Genomic DNA, 18,925 nt, shown 5'->3' on the forward strand with positions numbered 1-18,925 from the left:
GGACCAGTTTACTGTACTCTACTGTATGTCGCTCTGGATAAGAGTGTCTGCTAAATGACTGACGTGTAGATCACAACACAGTTGCTAACAAATATCCATCCTGCAAGTTTCAGCTCCCTTGTACCTTGGGCTAACTCAGTGGAGCCTCATAAAATCAACCTCCTCAGTGGAAGGAAGTGGATTTTCCTTTTCCACTCTGCATAAGCACCAAATAACATTGTGTGAAGTTGTTTACGCTGCGATATTTGCCATAAATAAACTATAAGAGTGAATGTTAAGGTCTTTGGGAGTCATCCATCAGGAATTGTACATTCTATGAATGCAAGGCTGGAGGAGTTTGGTATAAGCATGCAACTTGTTTTGTGTATACTTTGGAATTCTGTAATAACATCAGTATCATTGGTTGCTGCACCATCGCTTCCAAAGATCCACCCAATGAGGTACATCCTATTTGCCAAGATGTTCTATGTACACATGAAAAGGGAAAACGCTTAATGCTGATTGTATCACATAATTAAAACGTGTACACCAAACAACTGAATTAAACAGGGCCCTGAGAAATTGGGCCTTTTATTCACCACCATGGACACATCTTTATATTAAGTTCTTCTTCTCCACACTGAAGCTCCCCCCATGTCTATAAATGGTTGTAACTGGTGTTTACAACCCAACTTAAATTATAGCTTATGTTCCATCATACCTCTTTAAGTCCATGACTTCAATGTTATTGAAAAATGTATTATGAGGTACAGAGAGTGAGGGAGGCTGAAGTTTTCTTGCACTTGAAGTATGTCAGAATTTTCAAATAGCACACACACAGTGTATCTAAAATTCAATGAAATTGACACACAGATGACAACATTGATGATCAATATCACATCTTAGATGTTGTCAACACTTTGAAACATAATGAGGGAAGGAAAGACTTCATATAGAATTTCTTTTCAATATTGGTTTGTGTAGAAACTTACTGCAGGACCTGTTGTCAATTTTGCCAACGGCAATACTGAACAAAACTATTTCCAGACCAACATCTTTCCACACAATAGTGTGAGAAAGGGAAACAGACAAAGGGTTGGGTTTGCGGGAAAGTTTTGAAGTCAGGCCCAAACTAGCTGGTTTCTGGTCTAGTGGGGTGAGGCCACAGTGTTAAGATTGATTGACTGTTTTTTATAAGATTCGTTTAATGCTAGCTAGCACCTTACCTTGGCTCCTTGCTGCACTCACGTAACAGGTAGTCAGCAGTCTCCTCGTGGAGTGCAACGTAATCGGCCATGATCGGTGTCCAAAAATGCAGATTACCAATTGTTATGAAAACTTGAAATCGGCCCTAATTAATCGGCCATTCCGATGACTTGGTCGACCTCTAGTCTCTACTGCCCCCTTCAGAAAGCATCACTATGCTCCCTGTTCTCTTTGATAGCTGAGATATTATTGACTGTTTCCCCTCAGATGTGTTTGAGATGGGAGGCCACACACAAGACATAACTATTGGTGTCATTACTTTTGACATTTTAGCCATTTAGCAGACACTCTAATCCAGAGCGACTACCAGGAACAATCAGGGTTAAGCATTTTAAACATCTACATTATTCTGTCATCACTGTCCCTGTTGGTAACCCTGACATGTCAAAACTCTTAAAATCAATACACAAGTATATATTTTTAAACCTGCATATTTAGTTAATATTGCCTACTAACATTCATTTCTTTTAACTAATGAAATTGTGTCACTTCTCTTGTGTTTTGTGCAACAGAGTTAGGGTATATGCAGCAGTTTGGGCCGCCTGGCTCGTTGCGAACTGTGTGAAGACCATTTCTTCAAAACAAAGACAGCCAACTTCGCCAAACGGGGGATGATTTAACAAAAGCACATTTGCGAAAAAAGCACAATCGTTGCACGACTGTAGCTAACCATAAACACCAATGCCTTTCTTAAAATCAATACACAGAAGCATATTTTTTTAAACCTGTATATTTAGTTAAAATAAATTTGTTAGCAGGCAATATTAAACTAGGGAAATTGTGTCACTTCTCTTGCGTTCATTGCACGCAGAGTCAGGGTATATCAAACTTTTTTGGCTGGCTAGCTCGTTGTGAACTAATTTGCCAGACTTTTATGTAATTATGACATAACATTGAAGGTTGTGCAATGTAACAGCCATATTTAGACTTATTGATACCACCCGTTAGATAAAATACGGAACGGTTACGTATTTCACTGTAAGAATAAACGTTTTGTTGTCGAAATGATAGTTTCCGGATTTGACCATATTAATTAACTAAGGCTCCTATTTCTATTTGTTATTATATTATAATTAAGTCTGTGATTTGATAGAGCAGTCTGACTGAGCGGTGGTAGACAGCAGCAGGTTCGTAAGCATTCATTCAAACAGCATTTTACTGCGTATGCCAGCAGCTCGGCGCAATTTATGACTTCAAGCCTGTCAACTCCCGAGATTAGGCTGGCAATACTAAAGTGCCTATAAGATCATCCAATAGTCAAAGGTATATGAAATACAAATGGTATAGAGAGAAATAGTCCTATAATAACTACAACCTAAAACATCTTACCTGGGAATATTGAAGACTCATGTTAAAAGGAACCACGAGCTTTCATATGTTTTCATGTTCTGAGCAAGGAACTTAAACGTTAGCTTTTTTACATGGCACATATTGCACTTCTACTTTCTTCTCCAACACTTTGTTTTTGCATTATTTAAACCAAATTGAACATGTTTCATTATTTATTTAGGACTAAATTGAATGTATTAATGTATTATATTAAGTTAAAATAAAAGTGTTAATTGTTCATTCAGTATTGTTGTAATTGTCAATTTACAAATATATATATATATATATATATATATGACCATTTATATATATATATATAAAAAAATTCAGATTAATCGGTATCTGCGTTGAAAAATCATAATCGGTCGACCTCTAGTAGAGACGTTTCTATGGATCTCTTCTTCAGTGTGTCTGAGTTTATCATGTTAAGTCACATAATAGTATTCACCACACCCTCTACAATGGTCAGAACACTGAATATGACTTCCAAAATCAACCAATGACAAAAGTCAGGCACTTTTTCAGAAACATAGTTTGACAGTACTGTTGTTTTCTGGTAGGTTTTGATTTACACAAGAAATGAAGACAGAGCATTATCTAGGCAGGCTGAGCCCTCAGCACATCTCTAACTCAATGTGATTTACAAGAAAGGAACGGTGGGGGTTGGACTACGCCAAAATATTCTGCTGCTCTCCACAACTCCTTAGATGTCGATGCCCACACAGCACTTATTGACTGCACTCTCAACAGGATTAGCCCACTGGACCATAGCCTCAAGCAGCTGGAAGTAGATAAGGGGCTGAAGCATGCACACTAGATGAAACAGACAAACAAAAAAGTTGCACACTAGACGAAACACACAAACAAAAAAGTTAATCACACATCAAAAAGACAGACAAAAGCACCCATTTCCGACTGAATAATAGTTGAAAGGAAATGCTAACTTACTGTCATGAGTTCCTTCTGGAAGGATTTCCTCTCCTTGCCCTCTGTATTATTGCAGTCCTCTTTCAGCTTCTCCAGAACAGACGCCACCCTCTCAGGCTCGCTGTCCAGCTCTGCACGGCAGAAGTGTGAGAGCGGTAGGTTAACGTAACCCAGGGCATCGGCAAACGCCCTCCAGCTTCCTACGTTCTCCATCAGTATAGTCCTCACAGAGGCATAGATGTACGTCAGGAACTTGCAGGGCTTCAGGATCTGATCCAGTAAGAGTGCAGTGGTTAGTTCAGCCCCGCTGAAGTAAATGGGTTTTACTTTGCCCACCAACAGAACATTTTTTGCATGTACAAGCCCTGTTCTACCCTGATAGTAACAGATGTACCATTCCTTAGTCCACAACTGTCCCTTCAGTTTGATTTTCTCTTCGCTCAGAAGGGCAAAGTAATCCCCCTTTTTGTACTCCAGTAAGTATTGGTTCTTGGTCTGACGGATGACTGTTTTGATCAACTTGCCAAACTTCAGGTTGCGGATTCGTCGGTCATGGAACACAGGGTATTTGGTAGTGATGGCCAGAGGGGACAAGACAATTTTCCCTAGTTCCTTCTTCTTCAGGAAGCGCCTCTGCACAGATGTTTGTGGACCGGTCTTGGGTGGAGGTGTTGGAGTTTGAACACAAAACTGGGCGAGAATACAGTCTTGGTCATCCTTGACCTGGACACGTAATGTGAAATCTGAGACATCATCAGCAGTGCGTGAGGCGATCACATAGACTATCCGGCTAACCTTTCCCAGTTTGACCTGGAAACCCCTAACCACCCTGGCCTGCTCACTGGCCTTTACCTCATAGTTGGCCATGTTGGAGTAAACACCAACCCGAAGGTCCTGGGGCCTTGCCAGGACAAACTGGTGCTTCCCCCAGAGCTGAAGAGCCACTGGAGGGGTGGCATGGGCCTGCTTCCCTACTTCACTCACCAGTAATGTTTTTGGGGCACAGTCATGGCCGAAGATGGCCACCACAGCCTTAAAGGATGGGTGAATGTGCTTGGGACCATAGACACCGAGGGTGACCTTCTTCACCACGTTGTCCCAAACAGTGGTTTCTGGAGCAACTGACTGGGCCTGGGCCACAACAGACACATACATGCAGGGCTCAAGGTTATCCAGACAGACCTGGATGGTGTCCCCATACATACAGGCTTGGGGGATTGGTGTGTAGGGCCCCTCCTTGCAGTCACTCCTCACACATATGACCTTTGTCGTCTGCCTGCTCTCCTTCTTCACCACAACGGACACCGTCATCTCAAGGGTGACTGTGGTTTTGGTCTCCATGTTACCGAGCTTGATCTCCACCACAGGGCTTACGGTCGTTGTTCGGTCGTTGTTGAGCTCCAGCGGTGGGTCCAGCAGGGCTTTCATGGAGATCTGCTGGGAGTCTCCAGGGGCCACGTGGCCCTCCGGGATGTGGATGCTGATGCTGGTGTCTGGAAGCTGGACGGCCCCTCCAGAACTGTCTAAACGGCACAAAATGTTGGTCTCCACTGGCTGTGTTTGTCCCCAGCCTGGATTCTGACCCAAGGAGTCCAGGTCATGGCAGGACCTGGCTAGCTTGCGGTGATTGAGCCACGCCGCCCGGAAGTCCTCTCTGCTCTGGAACTGTTCAGGTGCAGGGGCTTTCAGGCCTCCAAAAAAACCTGAGGATGCCTGAGGGGCGTCATTCTGAGCTTGCAGGATTGAAAGTTCTGAGAGACTGTAGGATCGCTTGCTCCTGAAGAATGGGTTGTCCCTGCGTAACATCTGGCCCACTCCCAAATTGGGGCTGATGGGTTTCAGATCAAAAATGCCGCTGCCAAAGCCGTTGATGTTGATGCTACTGCTGGTAGAGTTTGGTGGGACAGAGGAGGCTAGGTTGTCAAAAAGTAGAAGGTCCACTGACTTACTGTTCTCATTACTGTTCTGATCCAAAGAACCTTGAAGGGCCCCGTTGAGGAAAGGGTTAGTGGAGCTACGGCTAAGGTGCTGGTGATGGGGGGCAAATGGGTTCCCGTTTTGGGGGGCAGTAGGTTTCAGCATCACCCCGGTCCAATCTCCAAGGAGGTCCAGCTCCTTGGCTCCCTCCTCAACAGAGCAGTCTCCTAGGCTGTCGATCATACCGCTGTCACTGAAGGAGGAGTCCCGGTAGTTGATGGGCTGGACGTATGTCGCAGGGATGTAACCCATCTCAGTGCTGTTGTGGGCGTACCACCACTCTCCACCCGATGTGTCCAGCACAAAGAGATGTTCTCCCTTGGAGAACCTGAGGGTGGTGAAGCTGGAGGGACAGTAATCCTTAATAGCAACGACTTCCCTGGCAGTGCCGAAGGAGGCAGAGGCGTCCAGTCTTAAGGCACTGGGAGAAGGCACTGGAAAAACAGAACATTAAAAAAAATAGGTAAATCAGAGAATCAATATTACGACAAATATCACAACATAAAGGTTTACCGTAGTCATGTGATGACAGTACATTTACACAAGCAAAACGTTTTTTTTTTTTTACGCAGTTAATCAACCTCATAGCGTACCTTTGACATCTGTGAGACAGTTGGATTCAGACACTCCATCACTGAGGTCAATGAGTGTCCCCTCTGACTTGCAGCGCGGCAGTGCGATGTTGTTGTTTGTCGCTCTGATTCGATGGGCGGCCATTGTTGGTTATTTCCCTGCACACCCAACCTATGTGTTCATGCTGCTCTCCTGAGTTACGTTTAAGCCGAAGGCAGAGTTAGCCATCAACAGCCTTCCATGGTGTCTGGAGGAGAGAGAGAAAAAACTGGATTTAATTAGCTTTTAGCTACACTTGACAATCTCATTAAATGGGGCAGATGCATTCTGATTAGAAAAATAAATCAGAATTGCAACCTGCTCACTAATATAATCAAGAGGAACAAATAATGGATTACCAAATGCTGACAGGATGTAAATATCCCCCAGATATTTGCAAGTTTCACATGTGGCAGGAATTTGAATGTGGCAAGTGAAAGAAAAACACCCCTAGTCCCTAGTGTGTGTGTGTGTGTGTGTGAGAGAGAGTTGTGTCTAACCATGTAATTCCTGCACACACAAAGTTCTCTTCCTCGAGGTGGGTGGAGAGGACATTCAATGTGAGACTCCAAAGAGTGCATGATCATTTCCAATAGAATGACAAAGAATATTATTGAACATTCATGTGAAACTCTATAGACACTGAATTGTCTTAATCTCATCTCTCATTGGTCTACAATCTTGAAATTCTACATTCTGTTAAACTATACCAACAGACAGGACGTCCTGAGAGTAGTTGCATGGTATACCAAAACGTATGTACTTGTTTACAATAATAGACCATGAACTACGGTTAGGTACTAGAATGTGTTACTTTCGGCACTTCTGTAAAATGAGTCTCACGTCATCTACTGATTGAGAGAGGAGGAAGTCTGTCTATCAGCACAACTCATGTCCCTTTATAGTGCTAGAGCACCATGACTGCTCCACTTACTCATTGCTAGCTCTACCCTGTCCTGAGGAACCACTGTACTCACTGGGAGTCTGGGCTGCATCATGTTAGATCAACCTCTCATACTGTCCTGAGGAACCACTGAACTCACTGGGATTCTGGGCTGCATCGCCTCTTATTCTACACAGAACACAACTGAATAATGCAACAAGGCATATAGAAATGTTGAAACTTCATTACAAAACAAGCTATTTGATATGGAATTTTAGGACCCGTTTAGGAATCTTTAAAAAAATAATAATAATTTGGCCATTACTTCTATAGCCCAGAGAAACGCATTGAATAACACATTCATGAATGCCGAAAAATGTATCATAAGAAACAAGGTTTTGAAGTGATTTGTCCCTACATCTAGGAGATATAAGAAAGTTCAGGAAATATTATATAGATGTTTATTATACAATCAAAAGTATGTGAACACACTTCAAATTAGTGGATTTGGCTATTTCAGCCTCACCCCTTGCTGACAGGTGTATAACATCAAGCACACAGCCATGCGATCTCCATAGAGAAACATTGGCAGTAGAATGGTCTTACTGAAGAGCTCAGTGACTTTCAATGTAGCACCGTCATAGAATGCCACCTTTCCAACAAGTCAGCTTGTCAAATTTCTGCCCTGCTAGAGCTGCCCCGGTTAACTGTAAGTGATGTTATTGTGAAGTGGAAACGTCTACGAGCAACAACGGCTCAGCTGCGAAGTGGTAGGCCACACAAGCTCACTGAAAGGGACTGCCGAGTGCTGAAGCGCGTAAAAATGATCTGTCCTTGGTTGCAACACTCACAACCAAGGTCCAAACTGCCCCTGGAAGCAAAGTCAGCACAATAACTGTTTGTCGGTAGCTTCATGGGTATTCATGGCCGAGCAGCCATACACAAGCCCAAGATCACCATGCGCAATGCCAAACGTCAGCTGGAGTGGTGTAACGCTTGCTGCCATTGGACTCTGGAGGAGTGGAAACACGTCCTGTGGAGAGATTAATGGTTTTTCATGGTTCGAGCTAGGCCCCTTAGTTCCAGTGAAAGAAAATCTTGACGCGACAGCATACAATGGCATTCTAGACAATTCTGTGCTTCCAACTTTGTGGCAACAGTTTGGGGAAGGCCCTTTCCTGTTTCAGCATGACAATGCCCCCATGCACAAAGCGAAGAAAAGGTTTGGAAGAACTTGACTGGCCCGCAGCAATGTTCCAACATCTATTGGAAAGCCTTCCCAGAAGAGCAGAGGCTGTTATAACAGCAAAGGGGGGACCAATTCCATACTAATGCTCATGATTTTGGAATGAGATGTGTATACAGTGGGGAGAACAAGTATTTGATAACCTGCAAAATCGGCAGTGTTTCCTACTTACAAAGCATGTAGAAGTCTGTAATTTTTTATCATAGGTACACTTCAACTGTGAGAGACGGAATCTAAAACAAAAATCCAGAAAATCACATTGTGTGATTTTTAAGTAATTAATACTCATTTTATTGCATGACATAAGTATTTGATCACCTATCAACCAGTAAGAATTCCGTCTCTCACAGACCTGTTAGTTTTTCTTTAAGAAGCCCTCCTGTTCTCCACTTGTTACCTGTATAAAGTCACCTGTCCACACACTCAATCAAACAGACTCCAACCTCTCCACAATGGCCAAGACCAGAGGGCTGTGTAAGGACATCAGGGATAAAATTGTAGACCTGCACAAGGCTGGGATGGGCTACAGGACAATAGGCAAGCAGCTTGGTGAGAAGGCAACAACTGTTGGCGCAATTATTCGAAAATGGAAGAAGTTCAAGATGACAGTAAATCACCCTCGGTCTGGGGCTCCATGCAAGATCTCACCTCGTGGGGCATCAATGATCATGAGGAAGGTGAGGGATCAGCCCAGAACTACACAGCAGGACCTGGTCAATGACCTGAAGAGAGCTGGGACCACAGTCTCAAAGAAAACCATTAGTAACACACTACGCTGTCATGGATTAAAATCCTGCAGCACACGCAAGGTCCCCCTGCTCAAGCCAGCACATGTCCAGGCCCGTCTGAAGTTTGCCAATGACCATCTGAATGATCCAGAGGAGGAATGGGAGAAGGTCATGTGGTCTGATGCGACAAAAATAGAGCTTTTTGGTCTAAATTCCACTCGCCGTGTTTAGAGGAAGAAGAAGGATGAGTACAACCCCAAGAACACCATCCCAACCGTGAAGCTCCAAACCCACCAGCAAAATAAACTACGACTGCACATGGGGACGGAGATCGTACTTTTTGGCCATAATGACCATTGTTATGTTTAGAGGAAAGATGGGGAGGCTTGCAAGCCGAAGAACACGATCCGAAACCGTGAAGCACAGGGGTGGCAGCATCATGTTGTGGGGGTGCATTGCTGCAGGAGGGACTGGTGTACTTCACAAAATAGATGGCTTCATGAGGGAGGACAATTATGCGGATATATTGAAGCAACATCTCAAGACATCAGTCAGGAAGTTAAAGCTTGGCCGCAAATGGGTCTTCCAAATGGACAATGACCCCAAGCATACTTCCAAAGTTGTGGCAAAATGGCTTTAAGGACAACAAAGTCAAGGTATTGGAGTGGCAATCACAAAGCTCTGACCTCAATCCCATATAAGATTTGTGGGCAGAACTGAAAAAGTGTGTGAGAGCAAGGAGGCCTACACACCTGAATCAGTTACACCAGCTCTGTCAGGAGGAATGGGCCAAAATTCACCCATCTTATTGTGGGAAGCTTGTAGAAGGCTAACCGAAACGTTTGACCCAAGTTAAACAATTTAAAGGCAATGCTACCAAATACGAATTGAGTGTATGTAAACTTTTGACCTACTGGGAATGTGATGAAAGAAATAAAAGCTGAAGTAAATCCTTCTCTCTACTATTTTTATTTCACATTCTTAAAACAAAGTGGGTATCCTAACGTATCTAATACAGGGAATTTTTACTGGGATTAAACATCAGGAATTGTGAAAAACTGATGTATTTGTATTATTTTAATGAAAAATATTTCAGATTTCAAATGCTCACCAAAAACATTCTTTAACTTTGTCTCCCCTGCCTCACGTCTCTCCCAGTCAAGATCACCTGTACTCAAGCCGGTGTATGTGAATGAGGTCATGGGTCTTAAATAGACCGTGCAAAAGATACAGAGCACACTATTGTAAGTGCAAATGTTGTTGATCAGGGCCCAGTTTCCCAAAATCATCTTAAGGATAAATTCATCGTTAGAACCTTCGTACCAGCATTGTTAAATCTCCAAGTTTTTTTCCAAAAACCATCCTTATTAGCATTGCACATTAAAACACATAATCGAACACCTGCCTCAGACCACTCGTAGATCAGTAAAGTGCCATCGGTAGATGCTTTTTTGCCCTCCTGTCACTTTATACACCAAAAAATCGTATCCGCATCTTTGTGTCAGCCGACACCTTCAGACCAAAGTTGACTAAAAATACAAAGTTGCCGATGTCGTTGCAACTGATACAAACAAGCAACGTATAAAAAGGTGCTTCAAATGAAAACCGAGACGAGCATTAAAATAAACAGGCTATAGGCCTCCTTCAATCATATTGAAATACATTTCATGATCAATCAACTGAGTTCTATTTTGCTACTTTTTTATTTATTTCACCTTTATTTAACCAGGTAGGCCAGTTGTTTCTATATATCTTATGATCTGAATTCTAACATGCGAGGGAGCTGATCCGTCATCAGTATTGTGAAATAATTATTATGTTAACTTGTTGTTACTCCCATCCCGTGAACGGGATCATTGTCATCATCTGACACTAATTAGCATAACGCAACGGACATAAATAGAAAATATTCCTATTCATGAAAATCACAAGTGAAATATATTGAAACACAGTTTAGCCTTTTGTTAATCACCCTGTCATCTCAGATTTTCAAAATATGCTTTACAGCCAAAGCAAGACAAGCATTTGTGTAAGTTTATCGATAGCCTAGCATAGCATTATGTCACGAAAATCAGAAAACCAATCAAATTATATCATTTACCTTTGATGAGCTTCGGATGTTTTCACTCGAGTCTCCCAGTTAGATAGCAAATGTTCAATTTTTCCAAAAATATTATTTTTGTAGGTGAAATAGTTCCGTTTGTTCTTCACGTTTGGCTGAGAAATTGACCGGAAATTGCAGTCACGACAACACCGAAACATATTCCAAATTAGCTCCATAATATCGACAGAAACATGGCAAACGTTGTTTATAATCAATCCTCAAGGTGTTTTTCATTATCTATTCGATAATATATCCACCGGGACAATTGGTTTTTCAGTAGGAGCGAGAGGAAAAATGGCTACCTCTGTATTTTACGCAAGAATCACTCAGAGCCATCAGGTTGCCCAATGTAGCCGCTTACGGGTATTCTTCAACATAAAGGCGTGAAACTACGTCACAATGCTGTAGACACCTTGGGGAATACGTAGAAAAAGGAATCTGGTTGATAGCCCATTCACTGCTCAATAGGGACGCATCGGAACGCAGAGCATTTAAAACAAGAGTCACTTCCGGATTGGATTTTTCTCAGGCTTTCACCTGCAATATCAGTTCTGTTATACTCACAGACAATATTTTTACAGTAGTTTTGGAAACTTTGGAGTGTTTTCTATCCTAAGCTGTCAATTATATGCATATTCTAGCATCTTGTCCTGACAAAATATCCCGTTTACTTTGGGAACGTTATTTTTCCAAAAATGAAAATACTGCCCCCTAGTCACAACAGGTTTTAAGGAAAGATTTGAATGGAGGAATGTGATTCGAAAGCAGCGCTCCCTTTCTTTCGATCCCATCAGTAATTGATATGCTCGAATGAAGAAGTTAGCGACCGTTCTGTCTGCATGGTGTTGTAGGAATTATGCATTGTTAAAACAATCGTAAGCCTTCATTCCATTGCTATTGGGAAACCAGGCCTAGTACAAGAAAATAAGTCATCCCAAATGGAAGGGGAAAAGATTGTTTGTCATCTGTAGCCCCGTGAAATTAGCCAAAACAAGTTCAATAACTCAAAGCATGCACACACTCCTATGAAATATGCATTCACCTGTATTGTGAATTTGCGCAGGCTGCATTTTGATTTACACAGTTTATCAATGTAGATTTACCATCACAATAAATGACAACCAATATGTTATGCAGTTAGAATGGTAAGTCAAAACTAAGTCAAATTGATTCTATGATTGCATAATTGATTCAATAATGCATACATTTCTCCCCCATTTTTTTGCACTCTAAAGATCTGTCAGGATTAAATGCCACTGTGACCGGCTAATATGCCTTCTGTTGATGATGTGGAATTGTTTTGGTATTGAGTATTGTGATAGTATTGAGAATCGTCATAGTATTGAGTATTGTGATACTGAACCTGGTAGCAAAGTCAAAAGTCTGGTATTGTGAGAATACAGAGAATGCAACCTGCTGTTTTCAACTCTCTAGAGACAGCAGGAGCGGTAGAGATACTCTGAATGATCGGCTATGAAAAGCCAACTGACATTTACTCCTGAGGTGCTGACCTGTTGCACCCTCGACAACCACTGTGTTTATTATTATTTGACCCTGCTAGTCACCCGGCACAGCCAGAAGAGGACTGGCCACCCGTCATAGGCTGGTCCCTCTAGGTTTCTTCCTCAGTTCTGGCCTTTCTATGGCGTTTTCCTAGCCATCGTGCTTCTACACCTGCATTGCTTGCTGTTTGGAGTTTTAGGCTGGGTTTCTGTACAGCACTTTGAGATATCAGCTGATGTAAGAAGGGCTTTATAAATACATTTGATTGAACCAACAGCTTTCTTTCTTTTTTGCAATTAAGTCATGTGACTTACAGTTAGTGGCCCAGTGTCGTCCGGGTTTGGCCTGGGTAGGCCGTCATTGTAAATAATAAATTTCTTCTTAACTGACTTGCCTAGTTAAATAAAGATTAAATACAAAATAAAATAGTGCATTCATCTTAACTCTAGGATAGGGTCTAGTTTCCTGAATTTCCGCCTGACTGTCATGCCCAAAGTAAACTCAGGCCCAGAAGCCAGGATATGCATGTAATTGGTAGCATTGGATAGAAAACACTTACGTTTCTCAAACTGTTAAAATAATGTCTGAGACTATAACAGAATTGATATGGCAGGCAAAAATCTGAAGAAATATTTTTTTTTTTTTAGGTCCCAGGCTCTTATAATAGAATGTTATTGTTCCTATGTAATTCTGTTTCCAGATTGCAATTCATATGGCTTCCACTAGATATCAACAGTCTTTATTTAAGGTATCAGGTTCGTTCATTCAAAAACATGCAAGAATTGAGTTTTGGTGAGAAGAGCACCAGAACAATATCAGTCTTTCGGCACGCAAGGGAGAGGGCGCGCACTTACTAATTTGGCTTTCCTATTGAATATACTACTTTCTGTATGAAATATTATAGTTTATTAACATTTTTAGAGTACCTGAGGACTAAACAGAAATGTCGTTTGACTTGTTTGGACAAAGTTGAGCGGTAGCTTTTTGGACTCCTTTGTCTGCGCGTTGAATGAGTGGATTACTGAAATCGATGGTGCCAACTTAACAGACTTTTTGGGATATTAAAGAAGGATTTTATCTAACAAAACGACCATTCATGTTGTAGCTGGGACCCTTTGGATTGCAAACAGAGGAAGATCTTCAAAAGTTAGTGATTTATTTAAATCGCTATTTGTGATTTTATGAACCCTGTGCTGGTTGAAAAATATGTTTACCTGGGGCGCCATCCTCAGACAATCGCATGGTACGCTTTTTCCGTAAAGACTATTGTAAATCGGACAACGCAGTTAGATATACATTCGGACAAAAATATACATTTTTAAATTATATAAGATACTTGTATGTTCATGAATGTTTAATATTACAATTATTTATTTGAATTGCACACCCTCCAATTTCACCAGATTTTGTCGGCTGGTGTCCCGCTAGAGGGACGCCTATCCCCAAGAAGTTTTTCAGATACCTGGGTGGGATAACCACATGTCATAGTAAGTACACATTTTTCTCAAAATAGCTTGGCAAAGTCAGAGCTAGTAGGAAAAAGTAAAGTGAGAGTGGTTTACCTCTTGTCTTGGAAATATATCCTGTTGATCTTAGTAGGGCCCTTTCGTTGCACAATCTTTGAAATAGTAAACCCTTGAGTCTGAACAGTTTTCATGAGATTTCGCTTCACTCAGTTTTCTCTGTACTTTGAAATAAATCTAACCATCAAGGATATATCAGTGAAAGGGATTTCTAGAATATGTATATTAGTTAAAAATAGTATGTCAAGCTAATTTCCATATCCATTCCCTCTGAAACATTTGATCGTTGATCATCCTTTGGAGAGGATGGTTCTGTACTAAGAGAGATGTGAAAAAAGACCTGGAAGAAGATATATTGGAAAGGAAATGGGAGAGCTAAAGAGCCATACTGAAACAGAATGATAAATGAAGTGCATATCCAAAAAGCTCAAGTTGATTTCAAGTAAACATTTTGTCTGACAGACTCAGATCCTTCAGGAGGGGGAGTAGACAGCACTTTGAGCTGAAGCTCGCTCAATGTTCAAAATATTTATTCTAGTCTACTTTTTAGAACATGTCTTTCCGGTCAAGACAACCTAAGCACAAAAAAAAGCCTTTTTATAATTCTTGTTGCTTGTAACAAAAACAGACCAGGTGTTGCTACTCACTGAAAAGCCAGACCTCATCTCAGCTAGTCTCCGTTTTCTTTACGCATATTTTGTGGATGACCCAAACGGCAAAACATCAAATCAACAGTCACATCTGCTGCCTCTCCCACACTCAAGGAGAGGTGGTTTGTGTAAGGTGCCAAAACCCCCATCTGCCTGCTCCCCTGTGCAGTCAGGAAAACAACACACAGTGGGTGTGGCATGTGACAAAATAAACCATTTGAACTGTAATATGGCTTCGGGGCATTGAGGACAGGGGTCTCAGATGTTTTAAAGAAATGAGCTACAGATGGCTATATCAGTCCGCTAATACAAGACTTGTTAAAAGGCCAAGTGAACTATTTTAGATCATTTTTTTTATAATTCTTTTGTTTTATAATATTTTTATTTTGCAGGGGGTGCTGTAAATTTGTCATGGAAAAAGCAGGTGTTCATAATGTTTTGTACACAGTGTATGTTGTATTAGTGATGCACAGATATTACATTTGTAGTTGGTATCGATATCCATTTTTTCCTTGCCCCCCCAAAAAAACAATATCAATAACCGATATTTAAAGTTTGAGCAGCCTTTCAAAGCATTCTAGTACAGTTAAACAGTTAACACACATACATGGACACAGCGGTCTAAGGCACTACATCTCAGTGCAAGAGGCGTCACTACAGTCCCTGGTTCGAATCCAGGCTGTATCACATTCGGCCGTGACTGGGAGTCCCACAGGGCGGCACACAATTGGCCGTCGTCAGGGTTTGGATGGGGTAGGCCGTCATTGTGAATAAGAATTTGTTCTTAACTGACTTGCCTAGTTAAATAAAAGGTCACACACACACACACACACACGGACTAAAAAGTTATTTTGTTGGTATTTACGTATGTCCCCATTACCAGAAAAACATAATCAAAACCTATTTATTATTTCACTTACTTGCTGTGCTGTTTCATTGTTCATTTATTCAGACGTTTCATTCCCAACCAGGATTTCTATGGAAAGCCGTTTGGGTCTTTGCATGTGAAAAAAGAGACGTCAAATAACACTATATGACGTGTCAAATAAGCTTGTTGATTAATTAGGACCTGAATATGACTGCATGTCACACAATAATTGTGCATTCATAATTTTACGTAGTTATTACACATTGATTACACTATCACTCGTATTTCATGTCTCAACAATTCATCGAGACGCATGCTATGATGCTGGTAAAATTGTCATAAAAAAGCTCATGGATGCAAACAATGTTCTTCCCCAAAAACATAACAAAAAGACAATGTTATAGTAGCTATAGTTAGCTAGCTAACTATTTAGCTAGGTGTCATCATCTAAAATAACCTTCGAAATTAACACAGTTCTTATTTGATTAATCGTGGTCTGACCCATCTATGTGAAGCTAGCCACAATAGTGGAATTTGCGGTTAGCCTTCAAAATAAAATTGTCATTGACAGTAATGCAAATGAATACAAATAGTATAATTATGCCATAATTGAATAGATCATGCTAAATGAGGTTGGAATGTTATATAAAATCAACAAAAATGATAATTTGTGAATCGAGCCACATTTATTGTCTACCTATGTGAATTGAACACTATTCCAGAGGAAAAACAATACTGCGTGGATGTTTTTTAGTCTGATAACTCTTTTGAGGACATTGTGAAAAAATATTGGAATATATATATACCCCATTTCATTGATCCCCAATCTTTGGGTGAAGCTGTACAGTGCAATATGAATGTCAACACACACAATAGGCTGACAGGACAGGTGATTTCACACAGTCACCGTCCCGCGATAAAAGCTCCAACGCTAATAACTCTTCACAGTTGTGTTCTATGGGTGTCACTGAGTAGACTCATACCCCATTTCATTGCTTCACATTCCAACCTTGTTTAACATTATCTAGCCTAAACATGGCATGATTCCACCAATTGTAACGTTCTGCATCACTTTCAAAGATGTACTTTTATTTGAAAGGCAAACCGCAAATTCCACGATTGTGCCTAATACTTATTGTGGCTAGCTTCACAACACATAACCCGGTCAGGTCGAGCTTCACTAGCCAGATGAAGATAGCTGGCTGCTTAAAACGTTAGCTTTGGGCAACAGGGGTAAGTAGCTGGCTAGCTATTTATTTTCATGAACTGCAGTTCAAATTCAATAGGCAAACAACAAAGGGCTACCTTGATAATACTTACTCACAAGGATTTCTAAATATTTTCTAAGAATAGTGAAAATGTCTGCAGTTTCTACTGGTCATTGTTTTCAGGCTGGTTGTATTGGTGCTAGCTAGGTACTAAGCTAAAGCTAGCTACCCCAGAAGTTGCGGTCGAACAAAAAATGCTTTATTACCAACGCGGTATTGTAAACACATCGTTCGTGGATGGTGCTTAATTGTTTGCAGACTTTTTTGAACAGCTTTGACAGCGCTACTGTTGGTAGGGTGGCGCTTAGCTTGCACGTGCAAATTCAGAACACACAATATTCTGTAATAGAACAGTGTTATTTGACATGTCAAATTAAAAGCTTATTTCAAATGAAATCACATTTTAATAGTCACATGTGCCGAATACAACAGGTGTAGAGTGAAATGAGTGAAATGCTTACTTACGAGCCACTAGCCAACAATGCAGTTTTTTTTAAATGGATAAGAATAAGAAATAAAAGTAACAAGTAATTAAAGAGCATCAGTAAAATAACAATAGCGAGACTATATACAGTGGGATACCTGACTATATACAGGGGGGGTACCTGACTATATACAGGGGGGTAGCGGTACAGAGTCAATATGCAGGGAGACACCGGTTAGTTGAGGAAATCAAATCAAAGCTTATTTGTCACTTGCGCCCAATACAAAACGTTTACTTACAGGCCCTAACCAACAGTGCAATATTTAAGTTAAAAAATAGGTAATAGGTGAACAATAGATAAGGAAATAAAAAACAACAGTAAAAAGACAGTGAATAACAACAGTAGCAATGCTATATACAGTAGTGAGGCAATATACAGGCAGCGGTTAGTCAGGCTAATTGGAGGTAGTATGTACATGTAGGTATGGTTAAAGTGACAATGCATATATGATAAACAGAGTAGCAGTAGTAGCCAATGGGCAGAGGCACAAGTTAGTCGGGCTAATTGAGGTAGTATGTACAATAATGTATAGTAAAGTGACTATGCATTTATAATAAACAGAGAGTAGCAGCAGTGTAAAAGAAGGGTTGGGGGGACGAAGATGCACAACACAAATAGTTCTGGTAGCCATTTGATTAGTTGTTCAGGAATCTTGTGCCTTTGAGGTAAAAGCAGTTGCCCACCTGGACAAAAAGCAACACCTACGTGAGAATGCTATTCATTGACTACAGCTCAGCGTTCAACACCATAGTACACTCAAAGCTCATCACTAAGCTAAGGATCCTGGAACTAAACACCTCTCTCTGCAACTGGATCCTGGAGGTGGTGAGGGTAGGTAGCAACACATCTGTCACGCTGATCCTCAACACGCTGATCCTCAAGGCAGTGATGCAACCAGCTCTCGATGTTGCAGCTGTAGAACCTTTTGAGGATCTGGGGACCGATGGCGAATCTCTTTAGTTTTCTGAGGGGGAATAGGCTTTGTCGTGCCCTCTTCACAACTGTCTTGGTGTGTTTGGACCATTATAGTTTGTTGGTGCTGTGGACACCAAGGGAATTGAAGCTCTCAACCTGCTCCACTACAGCCCGTCGATGAGAATGGGGGCGTGCTCGGTCCTCCTTTTCCTGTAATCCACAATCATCTCCTTTGTCTCGGTTACGTTGAGGGAAAGGCACCACCCGGCCAGGTCTCTGACCTCCTCCCTATAGGCTGTCTCATCGTTGTCGGTGATCAGGCCTACCACGTTGTGTCGTAAGCAAACTTAATGATGGTGTTGGAGTCGTGCCTGGCCACGCAGTCCTGGGTGAACAGGGAGTACAGGAGGGGGCTGAGCACAGGGAGTACAAGGGGCTCCAGTGTTGAGGATCAGCGTGACAGATGTGTTGCTACCTACCCTCACCACCTCCAGGATCCAGTTGCAGAGAGAGGTGTTTAGTTCCAGGATCCTTAGCTTAGTGATGAGCTTTGAGTGTACTATGGTGTTGAACGCTGAGCTGTAGTCAATGAATAGCATTCTCACGTAGGTGTTGCTTTTTGTCCAGGTGGGAAAGGGCAGTGTGGAGTGCAATGGAGATTG

The 18,925-nt window shown here is 41.5% G+C and overlaps 1 protein-coding gene across 2 annotated transcripts in view; it reads right to left on the reverse strand.

Moving 5' to 3' along the window:
* LOC112225649 (SH3 domain-binding protein 4) overlaps positions 1–18,925 on the reverse strand; it is a 78,536-nt gene that overhangs the window by 30,473 nt on the left and 29,138 nt on the right. For both annotated transcript variants that reach the window (XM_024389774.2, XM_024389775.2), the window contains 2 exons: positions 6,072–6,298; positions 3,523–5,912 (listed from right to left, as the gene is read on the reverse strand). In XM_024389774.2, coding sequence (XP_024245542.1) covers positions 3,523–5,912; positions 6,072–6,195 — 2,514 coding nt within the window. In that variant the 5' untranslated portion in view covers positions 6,196–6,298. The remainder of the gene's footprint in view (positions 1–3,522; positions 5,913–6,071; positions 6,299–18,925) is intronic.

Source organism: Oncorhynchus tshawytscha, linkage group LG26 (genome assembly GCF_018296145.1).
Source record: "Oncorhynchus tshawytscha isolate Ot180627B linkage group LG26, Otsh_v2.0, whole genome shotgun sequence".
In the NCBI taxonomy this organism is placed as follows: domain Eukaryota; kingdom Metazoa; phylum Chordata; class Actinopteri; order Salmoniformes; family Salmonidae; genus Oncorhynchus; species Oncorhynchus tshawytscha.